This window comes from Notolepis coatsorum (genome assembly GCF_963971535.1).
Source record: "Notolepis coatsorum genome assembly, chromosome: 9".
NCBI lineage: Eukaryota > Metazoa > Chordata > Actinopteri > Aulopiformes > Paralepididae > Notolepis > Notolepis coatsorum.
Window position 1 is genome coordinate 124,052,957 of NC_140173.1, and position 20,808 is coordinate 124,073,764.

General features: G+C 40.1%; 1 protein-coding gene across 1 annotated transcript in view; it reads right to left on the reverse strand.

Annotated features, from left to right (window-relative positions):
- Positions 1–20,808, reverse strand: part of LOC311234740 (VPS10 domain-containing receptor SorCS1-like) — a gene marked incomplete at both ends in the record, with an annotated part of 304,411 nt that overhangs the window by 166,419 nt on the left and 117,184 nt on the right. The window contains one exon of the mRNA XM_084321983.1: positions 13,587–13,660. Coding sequence (XP_084178109.1) covers positions 13,587–13,660 — 74 coding nt within the window. The remainder of the gene's footprint in view (positions 1–13,586; positions 13,661–20,808) is intronic.

Consider the following 20,808-nt stretch of genomic DNA (forward strand, 5'->3'; position numbering starts at 1 on the left):
TGGGTGTATTTGTTTTTATTCGTTGATGGAGTACAATAGGTACATGAGATGAGGTATATCTCGGTATGGCTTAAGAGCGGGACGCGATGCAAGTACGCTATATAACCCCTATCCGGACCTAGACCACCTCTAAGTCACAACCCTAACTTAGGGGTTAAAGTTAGAGGTGGTCTAGGTCTGGTTAGGGGTTAGAGTTAGAGGTGGTCTAGGTCTGGTTATACTGATCCGATACCAGTGCATACATAAAAAAAAAAAATTATATTATATAAATTAGAAAACTTTTTTTCTTTTCATTTTTACAGCTACTGTTTTATATATACTGTTTTTTAGTAATAACTAGAAAGTAATGGTATTTATTCAACAACAGGTGATTGTATAGATTAGTATTAGTATCATTAATTGACAACTAAGCTCAATGAGTTCACCCACGGAATGGTTGTTGGTACATTGGTTCCACACGGACGTTAAACGTTGTTGCACACTTCCTATCCAGAGGGCTCCGGTTCAGTTAGCTCCTAGCAGAGGATCTGTTGTGATTTGTAATGCAAAATAAATATTCAACATTCTCTTTTGAGACTCCACCTCAGACTCTTATCATTTGGCACTAAAAGCTAAACATTGTCACCGGTATGGCTGTCTGCATTATGTCATTAATTGTGTGCGAGAGTTCGATCAGTTAGCCACGTTAGCGTGAGCTAGGTTAGCCACTAGCTAACGCGAGCTAGATGGAAATACAAACAATGTGGTGAATAAGTGATTTACCTTGGAATACTCCTTTGCCAACTTGCTGTACTTTGCTTGCAGGTCTGCAGCTGGATTATGAATAGTCCCAACTTTAGCCAAGGTAACGTTCAGCTAAAACTAGCTTTTCAAATAGCTCCAGCTAATGCTAATAACACAGAGCTACCGTCAGCCGTCACACTGTTCTGTCGGGACGATGACAGTAAGAAAAGTTATAATTAGTTTGTCTCGTCTTGTTTTAGTCAACAATATCAACATACATGAAGAGACATTTCGTCCTGGTTTTTGTAAATTACATTTTTGTGTGCTCAGTTGTGGTCAACGATATTTAATAAACGATTTAGTCTCGTTAGCGTCACATGGTATTCAATAACGTGACGTCACGTCTCGTTGTCGTCATGAAAAAAACCTTTGTTGACGAACATCTTTCGTCATCAATTTAGTCAACAAAATTAACACTGGGCTAGTGGTTTTCCAAAGTCACTAGCCACTCAGCATTTTCACCAGCCAAAAATCCCAGCACTCGCGCCCCCACCCAAAAAGTACTAAATATAGGTCATTGGACAATGTAACTGCAAGCATTTGTTTGGACATTGTGATTTTATTTGAACAGAAACATAATAATAATAATAATAATAATAATAATAATAATAATAATAATAATAATAATAATAATAATAATAATAATAATAATAATAATAATAATAATAATAGATTGGATTTGTAATGCACTTTTTGTTCGCTGGGATCCCAAAGTGCTACACTACATGGTTAAAACAGTTAAAAAATTGAAATAAAAAAGTTATTAGTAAAACAAATAAAATAAAATACAGAATAAAAATAAGATAAAAATAGAACATAGTTAATTAAAAACATAGTATAAACAGGCAATTTAAAAACAAAAGCGCAATACAATTTAAATAAAAAGCTAACAGTCAAAGGCCTTTTTGAACAGATAGGTTTTCAGGCATGCTTTAAAAGAGTCCAGGCTCTGTGCCCTCAGCTGGATGATAAAATAACATCTAATCCAATAACATCTGTCCCCACCCGAACATCCCACCCGCCCAGACAAGTACAAACTTAATTAATTAAATTGTAGAGCACTGTGATATAAAGTGTTACCAATATTTGCTTTGATGTCTAGTCCTCTATTCAGTGTGTGTGTGAGAGAGAGAGAGAGAGAGAGAGAGAGAGAGAGAGAGAGAGAGAGAGAGAGAGAGAGAGAGAGAGAGAGAGAGAGAGAGAGAGAGAGAGAGAGAGAGAGAGAGAGAGAGAGAGAGAGAGAGAGAGAGAGATCGAGAGAGATCTGGGGCAGCTGTCCATGGTTCTGAATATTTATGACAGGGCTGTGTTAGTCTGGAGCCTGTATGCTTCTTAATGTTAAAGGCCAACTTGCAGGTTGTATTTTTGTTCAATAAACAATGTGACTAGGGCAACGGTGACTTTCATGAAGAGGGGAAAAAAATTATCGAAATTGACCCAGTTTTATCGTTTTTATCAAACATTTTGTCGACCATACCACAACCTCCAGGCACATGCATATTTTAATCCATGGTTTCATAGCGTGCGTGTGTCATCTGAGACTCACAGGCAGACGGCACGAAGCACAGAGCCTTCTTGTTACTACTAGCCGAGGAGCTAGTCTCTGTTTCACCTAACACTATTGCTCCGTGATCATATCCATTCATCTCTAAAGCGAACCACTATTTGTAAAAGCCACAACCACGTTACCATATTTGTAATAATGTAAATCATTGTGTTACATATGTGTACATATTGTGTTAGTAGCTAGCTAAGTTAGCTAACATAGCTTAGCTTAGCTTGGTAGCCAGAATTCTCGAAACTCATAACAATGCCCGATTTAAAATGGTTCTCTCCTCTTTGTATACGTTAGTTAGCTCATAACTATCGTGACTGATGCACCGAGTGGGGCTAAAATCATTTAAAATCGGGCCATGCAAAAGAGTTTGTGGAATGAGTAAAATGTGCAGGTCCTCTTCCAGACCTGTGGGGCACACATCATGCCGGCTAGCAAGCTACACATCCCGGCATGTTGATACGATTTTAGCCCCACTCGGTGCATCAGTCACGATAGCTATGAGCTAACTAACGTTACAATCTCAAACACCTTATAACTACTACTATTGTCGTGTCCATAAGTTCCCTGGCAGAACAAGCGTTGCACGGGCAAGGCTAAGAGAATCATTAAAGACTCCAGTCACCCGAACAACTGCCTCTTTGAACTGCTGCGGTCAGGCAAGCGATACCGGAGTCTCAAGGCGAGCACAGAAAGACTCAGAAGAAGCTTCTATCCCCAGGCCATCAGGCTGCTAAACGAACAATGAATGAACACTACACAACAACAACCACCAAACGCACATAGCACACACATCCACATGCACACACTCACTTTAAACAAACACACTGTAGCACCCACTCCACACACTTTATAGCACACACCCACTTTAAACAAACACACTGTAGCACCCACTCCCCACACTTTATATTTATTGATGAAGGATTGCACTACAACTCGTACACCTTACTGTAAATTGTACCTAAAATTGTACCTCATCCCATTTCTGCTTTGCACTAGATAGTACTGTACATTAGTACACTGCATAGTATTGTATATTATATGGTAACTCAGAACATTGTACATATGTCTATACCGAACACTGTGACCTAATTTTTCTTCTTCTAAATTACATGCTATATTATGTTATTTGATACTATCTTGTCTAGCACAGTCTCTGGAGCGTAACAGTAAGAAGCATTTTGTATGAAAGTATTCTGTACTTCTGTATGACAACTATTAAAGAACTTGAACTTGAACTTGAACTTGAGAATACGTGTGAGGACAAAGGTATACAAAGAGGAGAGAACCATTTTAAATCGGGCATTGTTATGAGTTTCGAGAATTCTGGCTACCAAGCTAAGCTACGTTAGCTAACTTAGCTAGCTACTAATCGTATCAACATGCCGGGATGTGTAGCTTGCTAGCCGGCATGATGTGTGCCCCACAGGTCTGAGAAGAGGACCTGCACATTTTACTCGTTCCCCAAACTCTTTTGCATGACCCGATTTAAAATGATTCACGACAGTAGACATAATGCTAACGTTAGCAGGAGCCATATAGCCAGCCCAGTAGTACTATGACCCGGACGGGCATAAGGCATATGTTGCCCGGAGTGACGTCACGGCCGTGCTAGCATCTGATATAAGCTTTTTTATTCGCGCGTGCATGTTATTCGTGCGTGGACCTTTTTAACCCTTTCTGGGTGGCATTTCCGGCGTCAAATGGAAATAAATAAATAATGAAATTAGATACCAATGATGTAAACTACCCATAATTGAAGAGTAGGGTTTAACCTGCAAGTTGGGCTTTAAATGAATGTGGCTAGCTAACAAACACCGTAATATTAGTTTAATAATACACGTTACATAATACATGTTAGTTTGTCTAATACTTACTCGCACATCCACAAATAGTCGGTGAAGGGTCTTCCTTTCTTCCCGATTGCATGAACGTTGCGGAACAGCAGCTTCAACTTGTCCATCTGAGCTGATTTCATTGAGACCAGAGATCTGACCGCAACACTCTCCTCTAACAGACCAGTCTTCGCCCGCTTGGTAGCTAGAGTATGTATGTGGCCGTTTGATATTTCATGATCCTTTAAATTTTATTTTTTTTTGCCTCTACTTTGTTCGTGTTTTCGGACTCTGTCTCATTATCTTTTCTATTTTTTGTTTGTTGATGGTTTGGTTCACCCGGTCTTTTCACACCCACAATATGCCGCCACATTGTAACGTTAAGTTACTGTCTGTAACCAGTTGAGCTATTAATGTTAACAGCGTTCGTTCAGCTGTCAGCTGCCACACACACAACACGGAAGCAACACGACGCGCGCGATAGAGCGAAGTGGATGGGCCAATGAATGAGCACACTGTGCCCACCCAGTCCTCGTGGGAGTTGTAGTATTATATAGTATGACCTGGATTGACTTAATTATTGCAGATGCCTTTTGTAGACTACAATGTTTTGTTTTCATAGAAAAAATAAAAACCACCCGCCCCGTTGGCGGGTAGAATGACGCATTTACCCGCCAATGACAAATTCTACCCGCATTGGGCGGGTGGGCAGGTGTCAATGTCAAGCCCTGCCCTCATGCATTGCAGATTTGCATCAAATTCAAAACAGAGTGAAGCACAAAATAACTTAAAAGAAAATAATAATTTAAAACAATGAATAAAGTGCATGAAATAATAGGGGAAAGAAAACGTTAGGAACTTGTTACAATAACCCACACAAGGGCTGAGAACTCTCCCAGCTCTCTTTCTCTCTTGCCCCTTCCTCATCTCTCTCACCCCCCCTCTCTATCACTCTCTCTATCTCTCTCTCTCACACAAGTAATCTTGAGTTAAAAGAAATGGTGGCGTTAATAGAATCGGGCGATAACGCGTTAATACCGCGTTAACTTTGACAGCCTTAATAATTACTAAGGCCGGGCCGTTAACGCCATTACCGGGCTAAGTTAACGGCGGACTCGTATTGCGCGATAAAAAAATTACCGCTGTTAATCTATTCTCAAAGTTGGACCTAACGTGTTGTTGTGATGACGTATTCAAAACGCGGCTACAGTCACATAACACTACAGCTGCAGGGAGGGGCTGAGCACTGAGCAGTACCCACACTTTAGTTTAAGAAGCAGCTCTTCAGCCCTGCGTTCTACAACCTGTGATAACTCCTCTTGGGAGTCGCGCTGTTCTATGTAAACTCTGCGAGCAACGCGTCCAATAAATGCGTCTTTAACATGCTTTATATCCTCGCCATTACTATTATGCCCATTGCTGTTAAAAACCTTTTTATCTAACGTTAGCTGCTAACTAAGTTAAGCTATACGTTACAAGCTAAAAAGAAAACAGCCCTTCTATTTTTTAACAATGCAACATGTTAGAGGGTTCCTTGAACCATTTATAGCATTGAATAGAATCGGAAATCTAATCGAACCGGATAGAATCGGAAATCGAATAGAATCGGAACCTTGTGAATCGGAATCTAATCGTTTTGGGAAATCAGTGGCGATACCCAGCCCTACTCTATACCAAACTCATAGGTAACATGGTTGCATAAATCCTTGGTGACTCAAGACATGGTCAGCAGGGGAGGCACAGAGACATCCACTGAATGGTCAGCTGAGGAGGCACAGAGACATCCACTGCATGGTCATCTGAGGAGGCACAGAGACATCCACTGTATGGTCAGCTGAGGAGGCACAGAGACATCCACTGTATGGTCAGCTGAGGAGGCACAGAGACATCCGCTGTATGGTCAGCTGAGGAGGCACAGAGACATCCACTGAATGGTCAGCTGAGGAGGCACAGAGACATCCGCTGTATGGTCAGCTGAGGAGGCACAGAGACATCCGCTGTATGGTCAGCTGAGGAGGCACAGAGACATCCACTGTATGGTCAGCTGAGGAGGCACAGAGACATCCACTGTATGGTCATCTGAGGCACAGCCACAGGGACAGTGGGCGGCTCCTGCAGCATAGGATGTAGACAAAACGCGTTGCAGACTCCTTCATCCCAGCTGGGACCCATCTGCACAATGAGCTCTCAAGCTGAGCGAAAGGACTTCGAAAGGACATCTCAGTAAAGACCACTGAGGAGGGGCACTTAAATCTTCTACGAGTGCACAGGGCTGTTCTGAGTGACCCAAACGTCTTTCAGTAGTTAAGGTTGATAGTCAGAAACAACTCATATCAGGAGGAGAAAATGTAATTTTTGTGCAATATGGTTCCAAGTGCTCTTCTCATTATTATTCTCTCTGTTATCCTTATTCTAACCCATTCTATTATTATCCTCTTCCCTTTACTGTACATACTCACAATATCAAAGGTTCTTTTTTTCTCCCAGTTTGATTTATAAGGAAAGATAAGTGGAAATGGTCTTGCAGCTTGCATAAGGCCATCATAAAAGAAGAATGTGAAGAACTGAAGAGACGGACTGACGCCTATAAGATTATGGAGGTAAAACAGCTCTTCTGTAATGTTCATATCATCATCAATAGAGCCCTTGTGTGTGTGTATGTAGTTCTCTTTCTTCCAGGGCGGTTGCCTAGCATTATTTTGTGCAGGAGACAATGGTTGCTAAAAGGTTCAGTAAAGCACTTTGGATAATAGCGCTATATAAATGCAGTCCATTTACCATTTATAAAAAAAATTATGTGAAGAGCTGAAGAGATGGACTGAAATAGATTTGCACCTTTAGTCTGGCCCATAAGACTCTGAAGGTCAAGCAGTTATTTTGTCATTTTCATATCATCATCATTAGAGGCCTAGCACATAATGTTTATGTAATTGTCTTTCTTCATGGTTGCTATGTGTTGATTTATGATAAATATATCAACTAAAACATAATAATTTGGTGTCTTATTATTGGATCTTGTAAATAATTCACAGTAGAATAGCAATAGCATGCTTGCCAACTTTACCACTGCACAGAAATTAGGCATTTTCTTTTGAAGGTATTCTCCAGCTACCAGTAACTAGTCTAACAGAGGAGTTTAAGTGTGTGAAGGTCAGGGTGCGATCCATGGGTAAGCTCGGTGAGCCATCAGCTCCCCTAGGTCAGGCACCAGCTCCCCTAGGTCAGGCACCAGCTCCCCTAGGTCAGGCACCAGCTCCCCTGAAAACATGATTTGTGAATTTTTGGGGGGTCTCTAAATTACTGAAAATAAATGCTACTTTTGCCATGCATTTCAAATTTTTCTGTAATTTTCTGTATCATCATCGTGTATAATAATAAACGTATGCTATTTTGATGTATGATTAATGATTTGCGCACTAATTCACACACGTAATATGGCAACATGCATGCTATTCTTGCAATTACCATTCGGAGCGCGGCGGCGCTGCAGCCTGCAGGCACGCACGGCACAAATCAAATTTGACCCACGTTGTAACCTGTGACTTGTTGACAGTGATAGTTTTGACAGGTAAATAAGGTCAATCAGGAATGGATAATGTGTAAACGAAAAATGCAACAAGTAAGCCTAACCAATTTTGGTTTCACGAAGAAAGTGAAGCAGTCAATCGACTTGACAGAGCAGCAGGAGGCGGGATCATCTACAGGCGACGCCGTTACACCTGCTGCTGGCGCTGCTGCGGTGGGGACTATGTCTCTGACAACGCCCGGTGACCGTGCCGGCACCTGCGGTCGTATCAGAACACATCTATCTAACTAAATGGATACTTTTTTTTTATCATGGAATGTGCTGTGGAAGCCCAGACCGTCCAGACGGCCGGACCACAACATCAACAAGTGAGTTGTCTATTACAATATGTGTTCTGCAGTTACTGAAACTGATTGAATATATGACAGGAGGATTCAAGAGGTTTATTTGTCACATACATACACAAGGCCTACTACAGGCTACAGTACGTCTGCGATCACAGTATCCTCCGACAGTCCGATTCCTCCCTGCGAGGCGCACCCCCCCCCCCCCCCCCCCCCCCCGCGAATATTAAGGTTCCTTGGCTCACCCAAAGACCATGCTATGGTTCGCACACTGGTGAAGGTGAGAACAGAGCTGTTGCTATCAGGGAGCAAAGATACAGTAGTTAGTAATTGGTCCCAAATCCAACTAGAGGGAGGTGTACAGTGCAAAGGCTGTGGCTGTGGCCGAGGCTAAGCAGGGACGGTGGATGAAATGGGAAAGTGTAGAGAAGAGGAAGATTAGCTGGAAGGACCTGTGGAATATGGAGGAAAATCGTATACAATTCTTAATAGGAGCTACTTATGATGCGCTGCCATCACCACAGAAACTAAAACAGTGGGTACATGGTGCCCCGTTGTGTCCACTGTGTTCAGAGATGGCAACTTTGAGGCATATTAGTGGATTTGGTTGAGGAGAAATAATGTCAGCTGGGGGCCAAAGTAAACAAAGGGTAAGAGTATTCCTTTTATTCTCTGTTGTTGCTGTTTCATGTGTGATATTGGTATCAGGAATTGTTTTATTTTTGACATAGGATAAAATAGGGATGTTCGGCGTGTGGATATCATGGATAAAGTGGAGCTAGCATAGAGCGGGGTGGTTCTGGGATGCTGGAACTAACTATTGAACCTTCCCATGGAGTCGTGGGCATAACTTGACGAAATACCAGTGAAGGGAGGTGCCCACTTGATAACCCTGGTGATATACTGCCTTTCGCTGCCTACTGTTTTGCTGCCCCCTCCCCCCTACCCCGGGAAATGCCGAAGCCCCATGCTAAATCCTGGTCCTGACAAACCACATGTCTCTGGGGGACTCTGGTGCCTTGCGGTGTGGGGCGGAGGTTGGTGATTTCACCACCCACCGTGTGGCACCCGGCCTTGGGCTCCGCAGGCACGGGGGCCCACATTGCTGGTGCCAGGTGTACATCATATTTACAATCAGAATCTGAATTTGACTTGAATTTCTTGAAAATTACTTTTCAAGATATATGATTCACGAAACATGCAGACTGCAGACTTGCAGACTTACTTATAGATGGGACAGATTACATAACCTCCTTAGTAGAGATACTAAATGATATGCCCATACCAGTTCCTATACCAGCCAGCAGATTATTTATTTATTTCAAAGTTTTTATTGAATTTCACTCAATGCACGGGTCTTTGAAAGGGAGGTACAGGGTTTTACTGACTTGTGTGATTCCAACTTTTTCAAATTCAATGGAAAAATGTTTAAGTAAAAAGGTATTGCAGGTTACTCACCTACAACCATCAGAGGGAATACATTGAAATGATCACTGAGTACAGGCACCTTGGGTTGGAGATCAATGACCAACTGAAGTTCACCCAATGTGCTCAGTCAAAATACAGCAAACTTCAACAGCTATTTTAATGTGGACAATGGAGCTAAACCTTAATGGAACTATTCTATAAATCTGTTCTCCAAAGCATCCTATCCTTCGGCCTTATGTGTGTTTGGAAACAGACATATTAGACCGGACCAACCTGTAACGAGCAGTGAGACAGGCCAGTCGGTCATAGGGGTAGAGACCAGACCAAACTGGAACTCGCAGACTTACTTACAGATGGGACCGAGTACATAACCTCCTCAGTGGAGAGATAATAAATGATATGCCCATGTCAGTTCCTATACCAGCCAGCAGATTATTTCTTTATTTACGTCAAAACGTTTATTGAGTTTCACTCTATGCATCAGCTATTAGTAGTATAACCATTTGTCAGTATCAGTCTTGTTACATCAAACACAACATGCTTTGAAACTGTATGATTTTATGACACTAAACCTTGATAGGAGTGCATTATGTAAATTGCAACTCAACACAATAAGTTAGGCATAAACAAAGTGAAATATTACAAGACAGGACAGACTGAAACCCAGCTGATCAAAGTGAGATCTCCATACCATACAGATAGGGTGTTGATCTACGGTAGCAAGCTGGAGTTTTAGCTACCCTTTGATTCATTGGAGTGTGGTGATTGGTTGGTTTGATACTTCTCTCAAACATGCAACATGGAGAGAAATTCTATCTGATTGCTCTATTCAAAAACATGTACTCCACTCACATTAATAAAATGCACCAGACTCTGTTGACTACATCAGAGTAACTTACCCAGACCCTTTCTGTTGGCTACATCAGAGTAAAACCCCATACTCCTTCATCTTTTGTCAGTGAAACGGTCTGGTTAGGACCAGGCTTGTAGCACATACCCTTAAATCCACGTACTGACCAACTCCAACATTATCATGCTATATTATAAATTAAAATCCTATAACTATTTTATCTGTTTGTTCTTATGGACTGATTATGGAATATGTATTCTATGGTTGGAGAATTGTTGTGATATTTGACTTATGAATATCGAGATAGATGAAACTTCCCTTCTCAACCAACCCATTGATAACAAGCAGAAAAAGAAGCATTAGTTTTACTTCCGGTCGGGGGATTTCAAAATAAAAGAGCGACGTCTAAAAGCACCGTAAATACGTTTATTTTGTACATTATCTAACGTTAACACAAACCTAAACTAAAAGAAGGAGGGGGAAGTATGAGCGAATGGCCTCCCTTGGCATCGCCAGACTCAGCCATGTTTGCTCAGCTGGGCTCTGCAAGGCCTGAGTGTGTGCGAATGTGTGTGTAAAATGAGAGAGCACTAGGTCTGCCTAACCCAAAGACACGCACGCACACACACACACACACACACACACACACACACACACACACACACGTGAGCAAAGAGTTAGTTTAGGTTCGTGTTAACGTTAGATCATGTACAAAATAAACGTATTTACGGTGCTTTTAGACGTTGCTCTTTTATTTTGAAATCCCCCGACCGGAAGTATTATAGTGTCTGTTGCTAGCAGCTTAACTTTTGTCGGCCGGTTCTGTGCTTTTTCGAGCTAATGTAACGTCATTAGTTTCCAATGGAGAGGAGAGAAAGACCTCGGCTCACATGCAGCTCAAACTACCTGTTGGAATAAATTAATTGATTGATGTTTAACTTGTCCCTGTGTGTGTCCAGTCATTTCGACTAGCAAACGTTGTATTTAACGTTACCTCAGGATACCATTGTATTTAGTTGGTTAGGTATGTAGCTAATGTGGATAGCATTTTGAATAGCACCAATGCTAGCTGGCTGGCTACAGCTTTATTTACTAAATTATGGAGGCTTTTTAATCGTCAAGGTAAGAGAGGATTTGTCATGATCAACTGAAGGCGTATGCTATGGAACAATATGTGCTTGGGTTTTCAGAAAAAGGCCAGCTATGTGACGCTAATTATTTAGCATCAACGCTGGCTGGCTACAACAATGGAGGATGGTATTCTCTGCGGGACCAATATTATTCTATGACAGCCCCGCCCCCATTCGCTAACCGACCAATCACTGCTACGCAATATCAACGCAACGGTTGTTTAGATTAGATTTTGGGGACATGTACGCAACATCCTCGCAACATAGTCTACAAGACCCTCTGCAACAACCGCGTTGAAATCGCGCTGATGTTGTGTTGCAGTTGCTTTGAAGTTGCTGTAGCATGTAGAGGCCTTGAGAGATCGCGCTGTACAGGTGAAAAGATGCGACGGCTGCCTCCTCGTGTACCGGAGGGGACATGTGATGCAAGGCTTCGTCCACATTGCAGCCGACCAGTGGGAGGCATGGTCTAACAACGTTCGAGACAGGGGAGGGTAGAATTGGATAATACGAAATTGGGATGGGAGAAAAATAGCAAATGGGGAGAAAAAGTTGACAAAAAAATTAAATAAGGCAGTGTGCCTAGCTCCAGAAAGCACATGTGCTGCAGTTAATTGATTGATCAAAGCTAATTCATTGCTTGTGTCCACCTCGTGAGATCACCAAGTGCAATAATTCTGAGCATCCTGTTTAGGCTTGTTAATCCGAATATTTTAAACCCTGACCAAATGGAGAGGAGTGGCATTTTCCCCAACAAATCTATACAAACCATAATATGTCCCCTGTAGGTATGATTTAGCAATAATTATAAAGAACGATATTAGAGTATGTAATTATGCACACAGTATGTTACAAAAGAGATTTATAATGTACAGATTATAATGCAAATAAAGTGTAATTGAAGGCTGCAAAGAGAAAGGCTGTGGTTACATTGACCCTTCACTGAATGGTTTGAAATGTTATCATGCCTTTGCAGAAACAACAGCTTTGCGGATGATAATGTATCCGTCGGTTCCAAAAGTTCACCCTGTCCGTCAAAACACACAAATCTGGCGGAGACAGACACAGCGTTAACCCTGTCTAACAAACAAATACTCTTTTACTAGTTGAAAATCTATTGAAAACCGATGTAGATAGACAGACACAACAGATCAATGTAGCCACAGCCTTATTGCCAATTGGCTGACTACCGTACAAATAGACTATTGGCCTACCAGGGTGTTTTTTATTAGTAATAATCATAAAAGTAGGAATTAAAAAGGAATTTAAGAGAAAAGGGATTTCTTACATGCAAAATTAACAAAACCAAAGATTCCTATTTTATGATTATCAAGCATGACTACATTTCCCAACCTTATGTCAATATATCAGAAGCAGGGTACTAAAAAAAAAAAAAAAAAAAACAGACATCTAGCAACTTTTTGGAACAAGTGGGCAATTCTATAGATGCAAGGGTTCTTATGGAAATCTACATGCAATCTGAGTGATTATTGCATACTAAAGCAAAGGAATTCAACTTACTGTGATTGGATGGTAGTATCTCCCTATTTCATATGCAGGCTGCATTCAATTGATCAATATGAACAATTTCACCAAACTTCTCAAAGCTGAACCAGACACTCTATTTTTTTTTTTTTTTTTACACATTTGTGAAAAGATAAAGTCTGACCAGTAGATATCTTGAAATGTAGAGAAGTGTTGTTGGCTCACTGACCAATTGGAATTACATGAATCAAAGGAACTGCATATTGCAGTGCATTGCATATCATGCCATAAGTAATGTTCATGCAATATCGTGGATAATACAGTATATTGCTTCATCTGCCCCTACTGTATTTCATCACTTGCATATATTTCACCCATGTGCACGCTTCATACTGCGTGCGAATATGTTGAGGATGTTACCCCAGTATACTGTTTGTCAGCTATTCATAGAGAGGTAACAACATATGAATATATATAGACTATATGAATTCAGTGCATTTCATTTATCAGTGCATTATTGTTAACCGCCTATCCTCTCGCATTACTTTCATGAGATATGTCAAATATCTGGTAAGATTACGGTGTGTTTCTAAGTCACAGAGAGATATTTAGAGACAGTGTAGTTGCAAAAGATTGATTGTTGTTCTCACCAGTAGAATCTGTTGGGGACTACGTTGTCGTGCACAAGCTGCCATCTCCTCCCGAACTCCACGGAGACGTAGAGCTGAAAGAGGAGAATGGATCACTCAAAAGAATTACAAAAAAAAAAATCTGCAAAAGAATTAGCAGGATTGTTTGCTGATTTGTGTTGTGGGGGAAATAGGAGCTTGTCTCCTCCCTCTGTACCCTCTATCCAGTTTATGGTGTCCGCCCTCCCCTCTCCTGGGTATAAATAGGTCCCCTTTTCTGTGAATCGGTCACTTACGTCCGGGTCTCCTAGTTAGTCACCTTGATGAGAGCCATCCACTCATTCCCTGACTATTCTGTATTCGATACTTTCATTATGGGTTAATAAATTGTATTAACTGGATCCATCGACTGAGTAAGTTATTATATGTTTCCCACAGTGTGCCTGGCAAAATGCTCAAGGCAACTGCCAGTTCTGTGATGTGGCGTGAAGTTGATTACATGCATTATAATGTGTTGATGGTTTTTTAATGCACTTCATCAGTCATTAGATGCTTTGATGCTCTTGTTATGCTCTTGAGTGTTTTTGAAAGATTTCATTTTCTGCGTAATGCTGAAGCTAAAGGTGTCAAGTTACCACATATTGGACCATGACAGGTTTGACATATATTAGTGACATAGCACTTGCACATGCAACTCAGATTTCCGGGAGGTATAGAGAAGCTCCCTCCCTCTCCAGGGGAAGAATGTGAAAAAGGTGGTCTGATGACAAGTTCTGCACAAATAACAATGGGTCTCATTCCCGAAATTTTTTCAAATAGTTATTCTGGAAGACTTATCTTGGAACCACTGAGACAGAATCAATGACAAGTTCACTCTGAGTCCTGAACGTGCTGGTAATATGTCTTAAGTGGCTGAAACGGTTACACAAATGATATGATCTGATATCTGCTTGGAGAATGGCATTCTGTCTTAAACTCGAAATGCGCGTTCCCGTTCAGGTCATTTGCATACAAAACAACGCCTCCAGAGCTCCTTATAAGGCAACTAGTGACGCAGCTGTGTGAAAATGGAATGGCGGAAGTGCTTTGCGAGTCTTGCGAGTCATCAAAACTAGATTAGATGAATGTATTGGCATCATATACAGCTCGTGGTACACCTGCAGCGCGCACGCGCACACACACACACGCGCGCGCAGTACTGTATATGAATGAATTAAATATAATATATATAGCCTACGGCGGGCGTAATGAATGAACGCAGTATGGCTTATTATTCCATAATTAAGCCTATACTGTTCATTCGTAGGCGCACACAAGACTTGTTATGGAATATTAATGCAGTCTATTTCCACCGATTAGCTTTAGTTCTTATTTATTTATCCACTGTCATTTCAGTGTTGGTGTATAGGCTATATAGTGTATTTCATTATAAGTTTAATTGATTAATGATATATTCGAAGGAATGCAGGTTTATAGCTATATCAACCCCCTCCAATCAGGGGCGGATTTAGGATTGTAGGAGATCCGGGGCTTAGCCCAGATTTTTTTTACTTCGACACCACAACCTTTAAGTTATACCACCACCTTAAAGCGGACAAAAGGCACTAGAGAACACTTAAATTCACACCCTTTAATTAATGCAAGCAAACTATAATAATTTATAATAATAATAACAATAATAATAATACACTGTGTTTGTATAGCACCTTTCATACAAGAATTGCAGCTGAAAGTGCTTCACAGCAGTACAAAAAGACATAAAATGAGTACAACATTGGCAGATCAAGAGCAATGCATAAAGTGCAGACATAAAGTATAAAATAGATAGCAGCAAAATAGACAAAGTCAAGGTAAGACATAGAACATTAAATCACATAATTTTTCATATTCATATTAGGATCTAAGATCTAGGGTTAACTCGCAGAACGTTGAGCGCCAGGACCCCCGAAAACGTCGGGTTTTCATCGTTGTTTCTTTTATTCGATATTTCCATTCATAAAGACATGCCGGCAGCCTGTGTTATCACTGTGGATGGGTCTGAGATCTCAAAAGTCCAATACCGCCGCCTAACACCTATTGCTATTGCACTCCATTTGAAACGATGTGGCTTGGTGTCTGTCATTTTGGAAATGACACCAGACCACCCTGAAACTACACTCATATTCACAAAGGTATAAAACGGAAATGTATCGATGGAAAAATTATCAGTTTTTTGCATATTGACCGGAAGAAACTCAATTACAATCGACTATATTATTAGATCCATAGCTATAATATATAATATAGCTTTAGGCCTGCAAACACAGCCACGTATTAAAAGGTGCTGGCCTTTCAACAGTAACAGTAAACAGCGCCATCTGGCGCTGAAAGTGTTAATAGTTTACGGTTTGATTATCACTGATACAAAGTAAAATAGTGCAGTGCAATAAAATTGTTAGTAAAATAGAATAAAATAATGCAATAGTGCATTGCAATAAAATAGTTATTATCGGATTTTTTCGGGAGGCCGGTAAGGAGTGCATTACAGTAGTCGAGTCGGCTTGAGATAAAGGCATGGATCTGGTTTTCAGCGTCCTTTTGATTTATAAATGGCCGTACTTTAGCTATGTTTCTAAGGTGGAAGAATTATGTTTTTGTCAACTTGTTGATTGTGATTTAAAGCTTAGGTCTGAGTCTACCATAACACCAAGACTTAACCCCCTCAAATACAGTTAGCAGCTGGATAGACTACAGATGGAGATTAGCTTCTGCTACAGATGAAGCCTTTAGTATTCATGGACGCTTTGCCGCGACGCGCGCACGGTTATATCACGTCGTTTTAATTAATTAGGAACCCAGGCTGCTGTTCTGTTTTATGCCGCCAGGAGGCGCAAAGTCGACCGGCGGCGGTCTATTGAGTATTCTCATTCATCACTGTGCCTTTGTGTCGATAACACGAGCCACTGTCAACGTTGGGACGGCGCGAGACTGAGAGAGACTTTATTGTGAATTTAAAATATGCTGGTAAAGTGGGGAGGGAGATTGTTCATTCAAGTAAGCTATAATATATTATGAAATTCGTATTATGAAACAGGAAACACCTCGACCATTGTCTTCAACTTACAGATGAAGCTTTTAGTTTTCCTGGGCGCTTTGCCGCGACGTGAGCACGGTTATATCACGTCGTGGAAATGAATTAGGAACCCAGGCTGCTGTTCTATTTTATGCCGCCAGGAGGCGCAAAGTCATTAGACGGACGCTACAACGTCCTACACAGTATACTGTATAACGATCTGTATGTTTTGTTGTCTAAAATAAATACCATACCATGTCTAAAGCAATGTTGCTGAATAAAATAATTAACCAGTTAAAACCTGTCGAATGGAGCAGTCAATGTATATATTTTGTGTAGATAGCTAGGTGGGCTCTATTTATATTGATATATTTTGACTAGTACCGTGGTCTAGTGGTTTATCCCCATTCCTTTCAAGCCGACGCCCGGGGTTTGATTCCCAGGCCTTTCTAATATTTATATTTTTTTTTATTATTTATAAAATTAAATTGCCCGCAACGATGTGCATAATACAATAGTAATAATATATAATAAGAATCCAACCAATAGAGCGACATTGTGCAATAAACAAGTAAACAAAGTAGGGCATATCGGCATTTGTACATGAGTTATTCTGAGTCAACTTATTGTCTGTTGTTGCTACGCAACTTCACTTGACTTGAAAAGACTTGATACCTCCCCCCATGCCCAACGATTAAAAATTAACGTTATTAAATGTATATATATTAATTCATTTTGCGCGAATCCACACTTCATTTCCCAGACCCACTTTGTTTTGAAACAACCAATCACGTTGCGCGATAGCACGAGCGATCCACAGTCAGTAATAATGTTACAGCTGAGTTCACGGCGAAATGTGAGTTCAGCCTCCTCTGAACAAGCCCCCAGGAAGCTACAATGTGAGAGCAGAGTATTTAGCTTCATATGTTTAGTTTATTTTATTTATTTAGCACATTATTTAAAAAAACAGTGCTAGGAGGGAACGAAGCCCAAAGGGCATGTACAAAGTTCCACTCCCATCTCATTGTCCATAAACAATATGAACGAAATACATGTGTAGCAAGGTCTACACACTATAGCGAAAACATGGAAGATTGACACGAGTCAGTAACAAGAACAATTATTATTATTTTTTTTTGATATACAGCAACCTAATTATATACTTCAGGCTAAGTTTTGCCAATAATATTACTCAGCTCAATGAGCTTAGTCCAGCTCAATACATACAATTGTTAAGGGGGTGCAGACCTGAGAAATACTTTCGTCTTGTTTACATCAGGGTCCCCCAACAATTAGCATTTCAATGGTGTGTGGGGGGTTGCCAATCCAATGTGACACCTTCACAGGCTAGTCTTTCTCTGCTCTGCATCCCCTTAAACATTTTGTGTGTATTGAGCCATACTGTATTGTACCCATTCTGCAATCAGTTAAATAAAGTTTTCATTCATTCATTCTGTCCATCTGTCTCTCTCACTTGTTTAATCTTTCACTGCAACACTGGTTCTCTCGCAAAACCCCAAACGTTACAATGCCCGCTACGATTGTGCAATAAAACAATAGTTTCGTTTGAGTTTACTCAGTTTATTTGATCAGGGACAGTGCATATCAATCAACAGTTATACATTTATAAATGAATACAATTACAGAAGAAAAAACATTATTATCAAACCAGATTGGAGGAGTGTAAAGGGGATAGTAAGAGACTATGGAAAACATTGAATGAACCATTTGACATTGCAACTCATTTCAACAATTACTTTGTTTCCAAGGTAAACACAATTATAAATCAAATGTTGCCAATGAGTGGTAAGCTGTCAGACTCTGTAATTAAAAAACATATAATGTATGACAAGAAATGCCGATTTAAATTTAAATGCACAAGTCCAAATGATATTGAAAAGCTCCTCCTATCACTTAAACCAGATAAACCTTGCGGTGTTGATAATCTGAATGGAACACTGCTACAAATCTCTGCAAAATGTGTGGCTAAGCCACTATCACATATTTGATTTGTATGTTTTTTGTTTAATGCCCTTGTTTTTATGTTGAAACGTGTTGTGTGCCGTGTTGGTCAGGACTCTCTGGAAGAAGATATATTGTATCTCAATGGGACATTCCTGGATAAATAAAGGATATAAAAAAAAAAATAGAAAAGAAAATAGCTGACACTTTTATCCAAAGCGACTTACAAGTTCTGTTCGACAACTTGTAACTTCTCAGTTACAGTGGGTGACAATATTGTCACAAGGAAAGATGAAATTACCTACCTGGGTTCCATCCTAGAGGCTAATCTCTCCTGTGACAAAATTATTAAACAATTATTAAACACGTTACATACAAAACTGTCTCTTCTGTTATTCAAGTGTTCTGATGGGAATGGTGTATTGTACCACACATAAAAATAGGGAAAAACAATGTCCAGGCACGCACTCCAGGTTTTTCCAAATTTATTGGCAGCCTGAAATCATATCATGACGTTTCGGTGTGAAACGTTTGACCAATTACTTGACAAATGACCTGTCGACCAAGATGGCCACAAGAACAAGAAAATACAATAAAATGTAATATAACAAGCTGTACGCAATGTATATAAAGAAACAAGAGGAATTAAAATACAATTATATAGGATATAGTGTGTTTTGTCTCAAGTGCCATGCTTTCTCAAAATCCTGCAAAACTGAAGATGTCCTCCACAAAAAAACTCAACATTGTGATTGTGCAAAATACAATAAGTAAATACCCTAGAAGCAGTGGATATTGACACATTGAATGCATAACATAGGAAGGTTGTAGAAACATTAAGCCTTAGTCGCATTAATGTCAGCAATCAGCATCTTGAATGGATTAAGCGACTTCTTCACAGGAAGGTGGGGACTAAGGTATGCATAGAGTGCTAACAAAATCTGGAATGTAGGTAGACCAGTGAAAAATAAAACCTTCTCATCTTTACCCACAAATGCACTTTGGTCATAGGTAGAGGACAACTGTTTCACATCAGAACGCAACTGAAGGTTTTCCGCTCTCAGATTTATAACTTCATTGGTCATAGAATAAATAAAATCACCAGTCATATCAGTTTGAGTACCTATACTGCACACATTATCACTTGCAGCAGAATCATCAGCAGCAGCTGGTATGTCCATAAGAAGCAAGGCATGGGCAGCATCCACCTTCAGTTTCTGCTGGGTACGATTCACACGCCGTTGGTATTGTGTTTCTTTAGGTGGTTGCAGAGAAGAAGGCTGTTGCTTTCCGGTCATATTTACAGATGGCACCCAATCTGGGTCATCTTTCTTGTACAGGTGACACTTTTTACCTGGAATACAATAATGAAAAATATAGCACACTTTAGACGCTACATTTTAGGAACATTTACAGAAACGGAGTCTTACACTGTAGTAGGTTATGAAATGAGATAAGAATCATATCCAGCCTCATACTATTCCACTGTAAAATGATAGTCGCTGTTATTAATATTTCACATAACGTTACCTGACGTAACGTTACCATAGCGTAAACTGAGTCTTACACTACTACTGTAGTAGGTTATAAAATGAGATAAGAATCATATCCAGCCTCATACTATTCCACTGTAAAATGATAGTCGCTGTTATTAATATTTCACATAACGTTACCTGACAAGAAACACTTTGTTTTGACACTACATTTTAGGAACATTTACAGAAACGGAGTCTTACACTGTAGTAGGTTATGAAATGAGATAAGAATCATATCCAGCCTCATACTATTCCACTGTAAAATGATAGTCGCTGTTATTAATATTTCACATAACGTTACCTGACAAGAAACACTTTGTTTTGACACTACATTTTAGGAACATTTACAGAAACGGAGTCTTACACTGTAGTAGGTTATGAAATGAGATAAGAATCATATCCAGCCTCATACTATTCCACTGTAAAATGATAGTTGCTGTTATTAATATTTCACATAACGTTACCTGACGTAACGTTACCATAACGTAAACTGAGTCTTACACTACTACTGTAGTAGGTTATGAAATGAGATAAGAATCATATCCAGCCTCATACTATTCCACTGTAAAATGATAGTCGCTGTTATTAATATTTCACATAACGTTACCTGACAAGAAACACTTTGTTTTGACACTACATTTTAGGAACATTTACAGAAACGGAGTCTTACACTGTAGTAGGTTATGAAATGAGA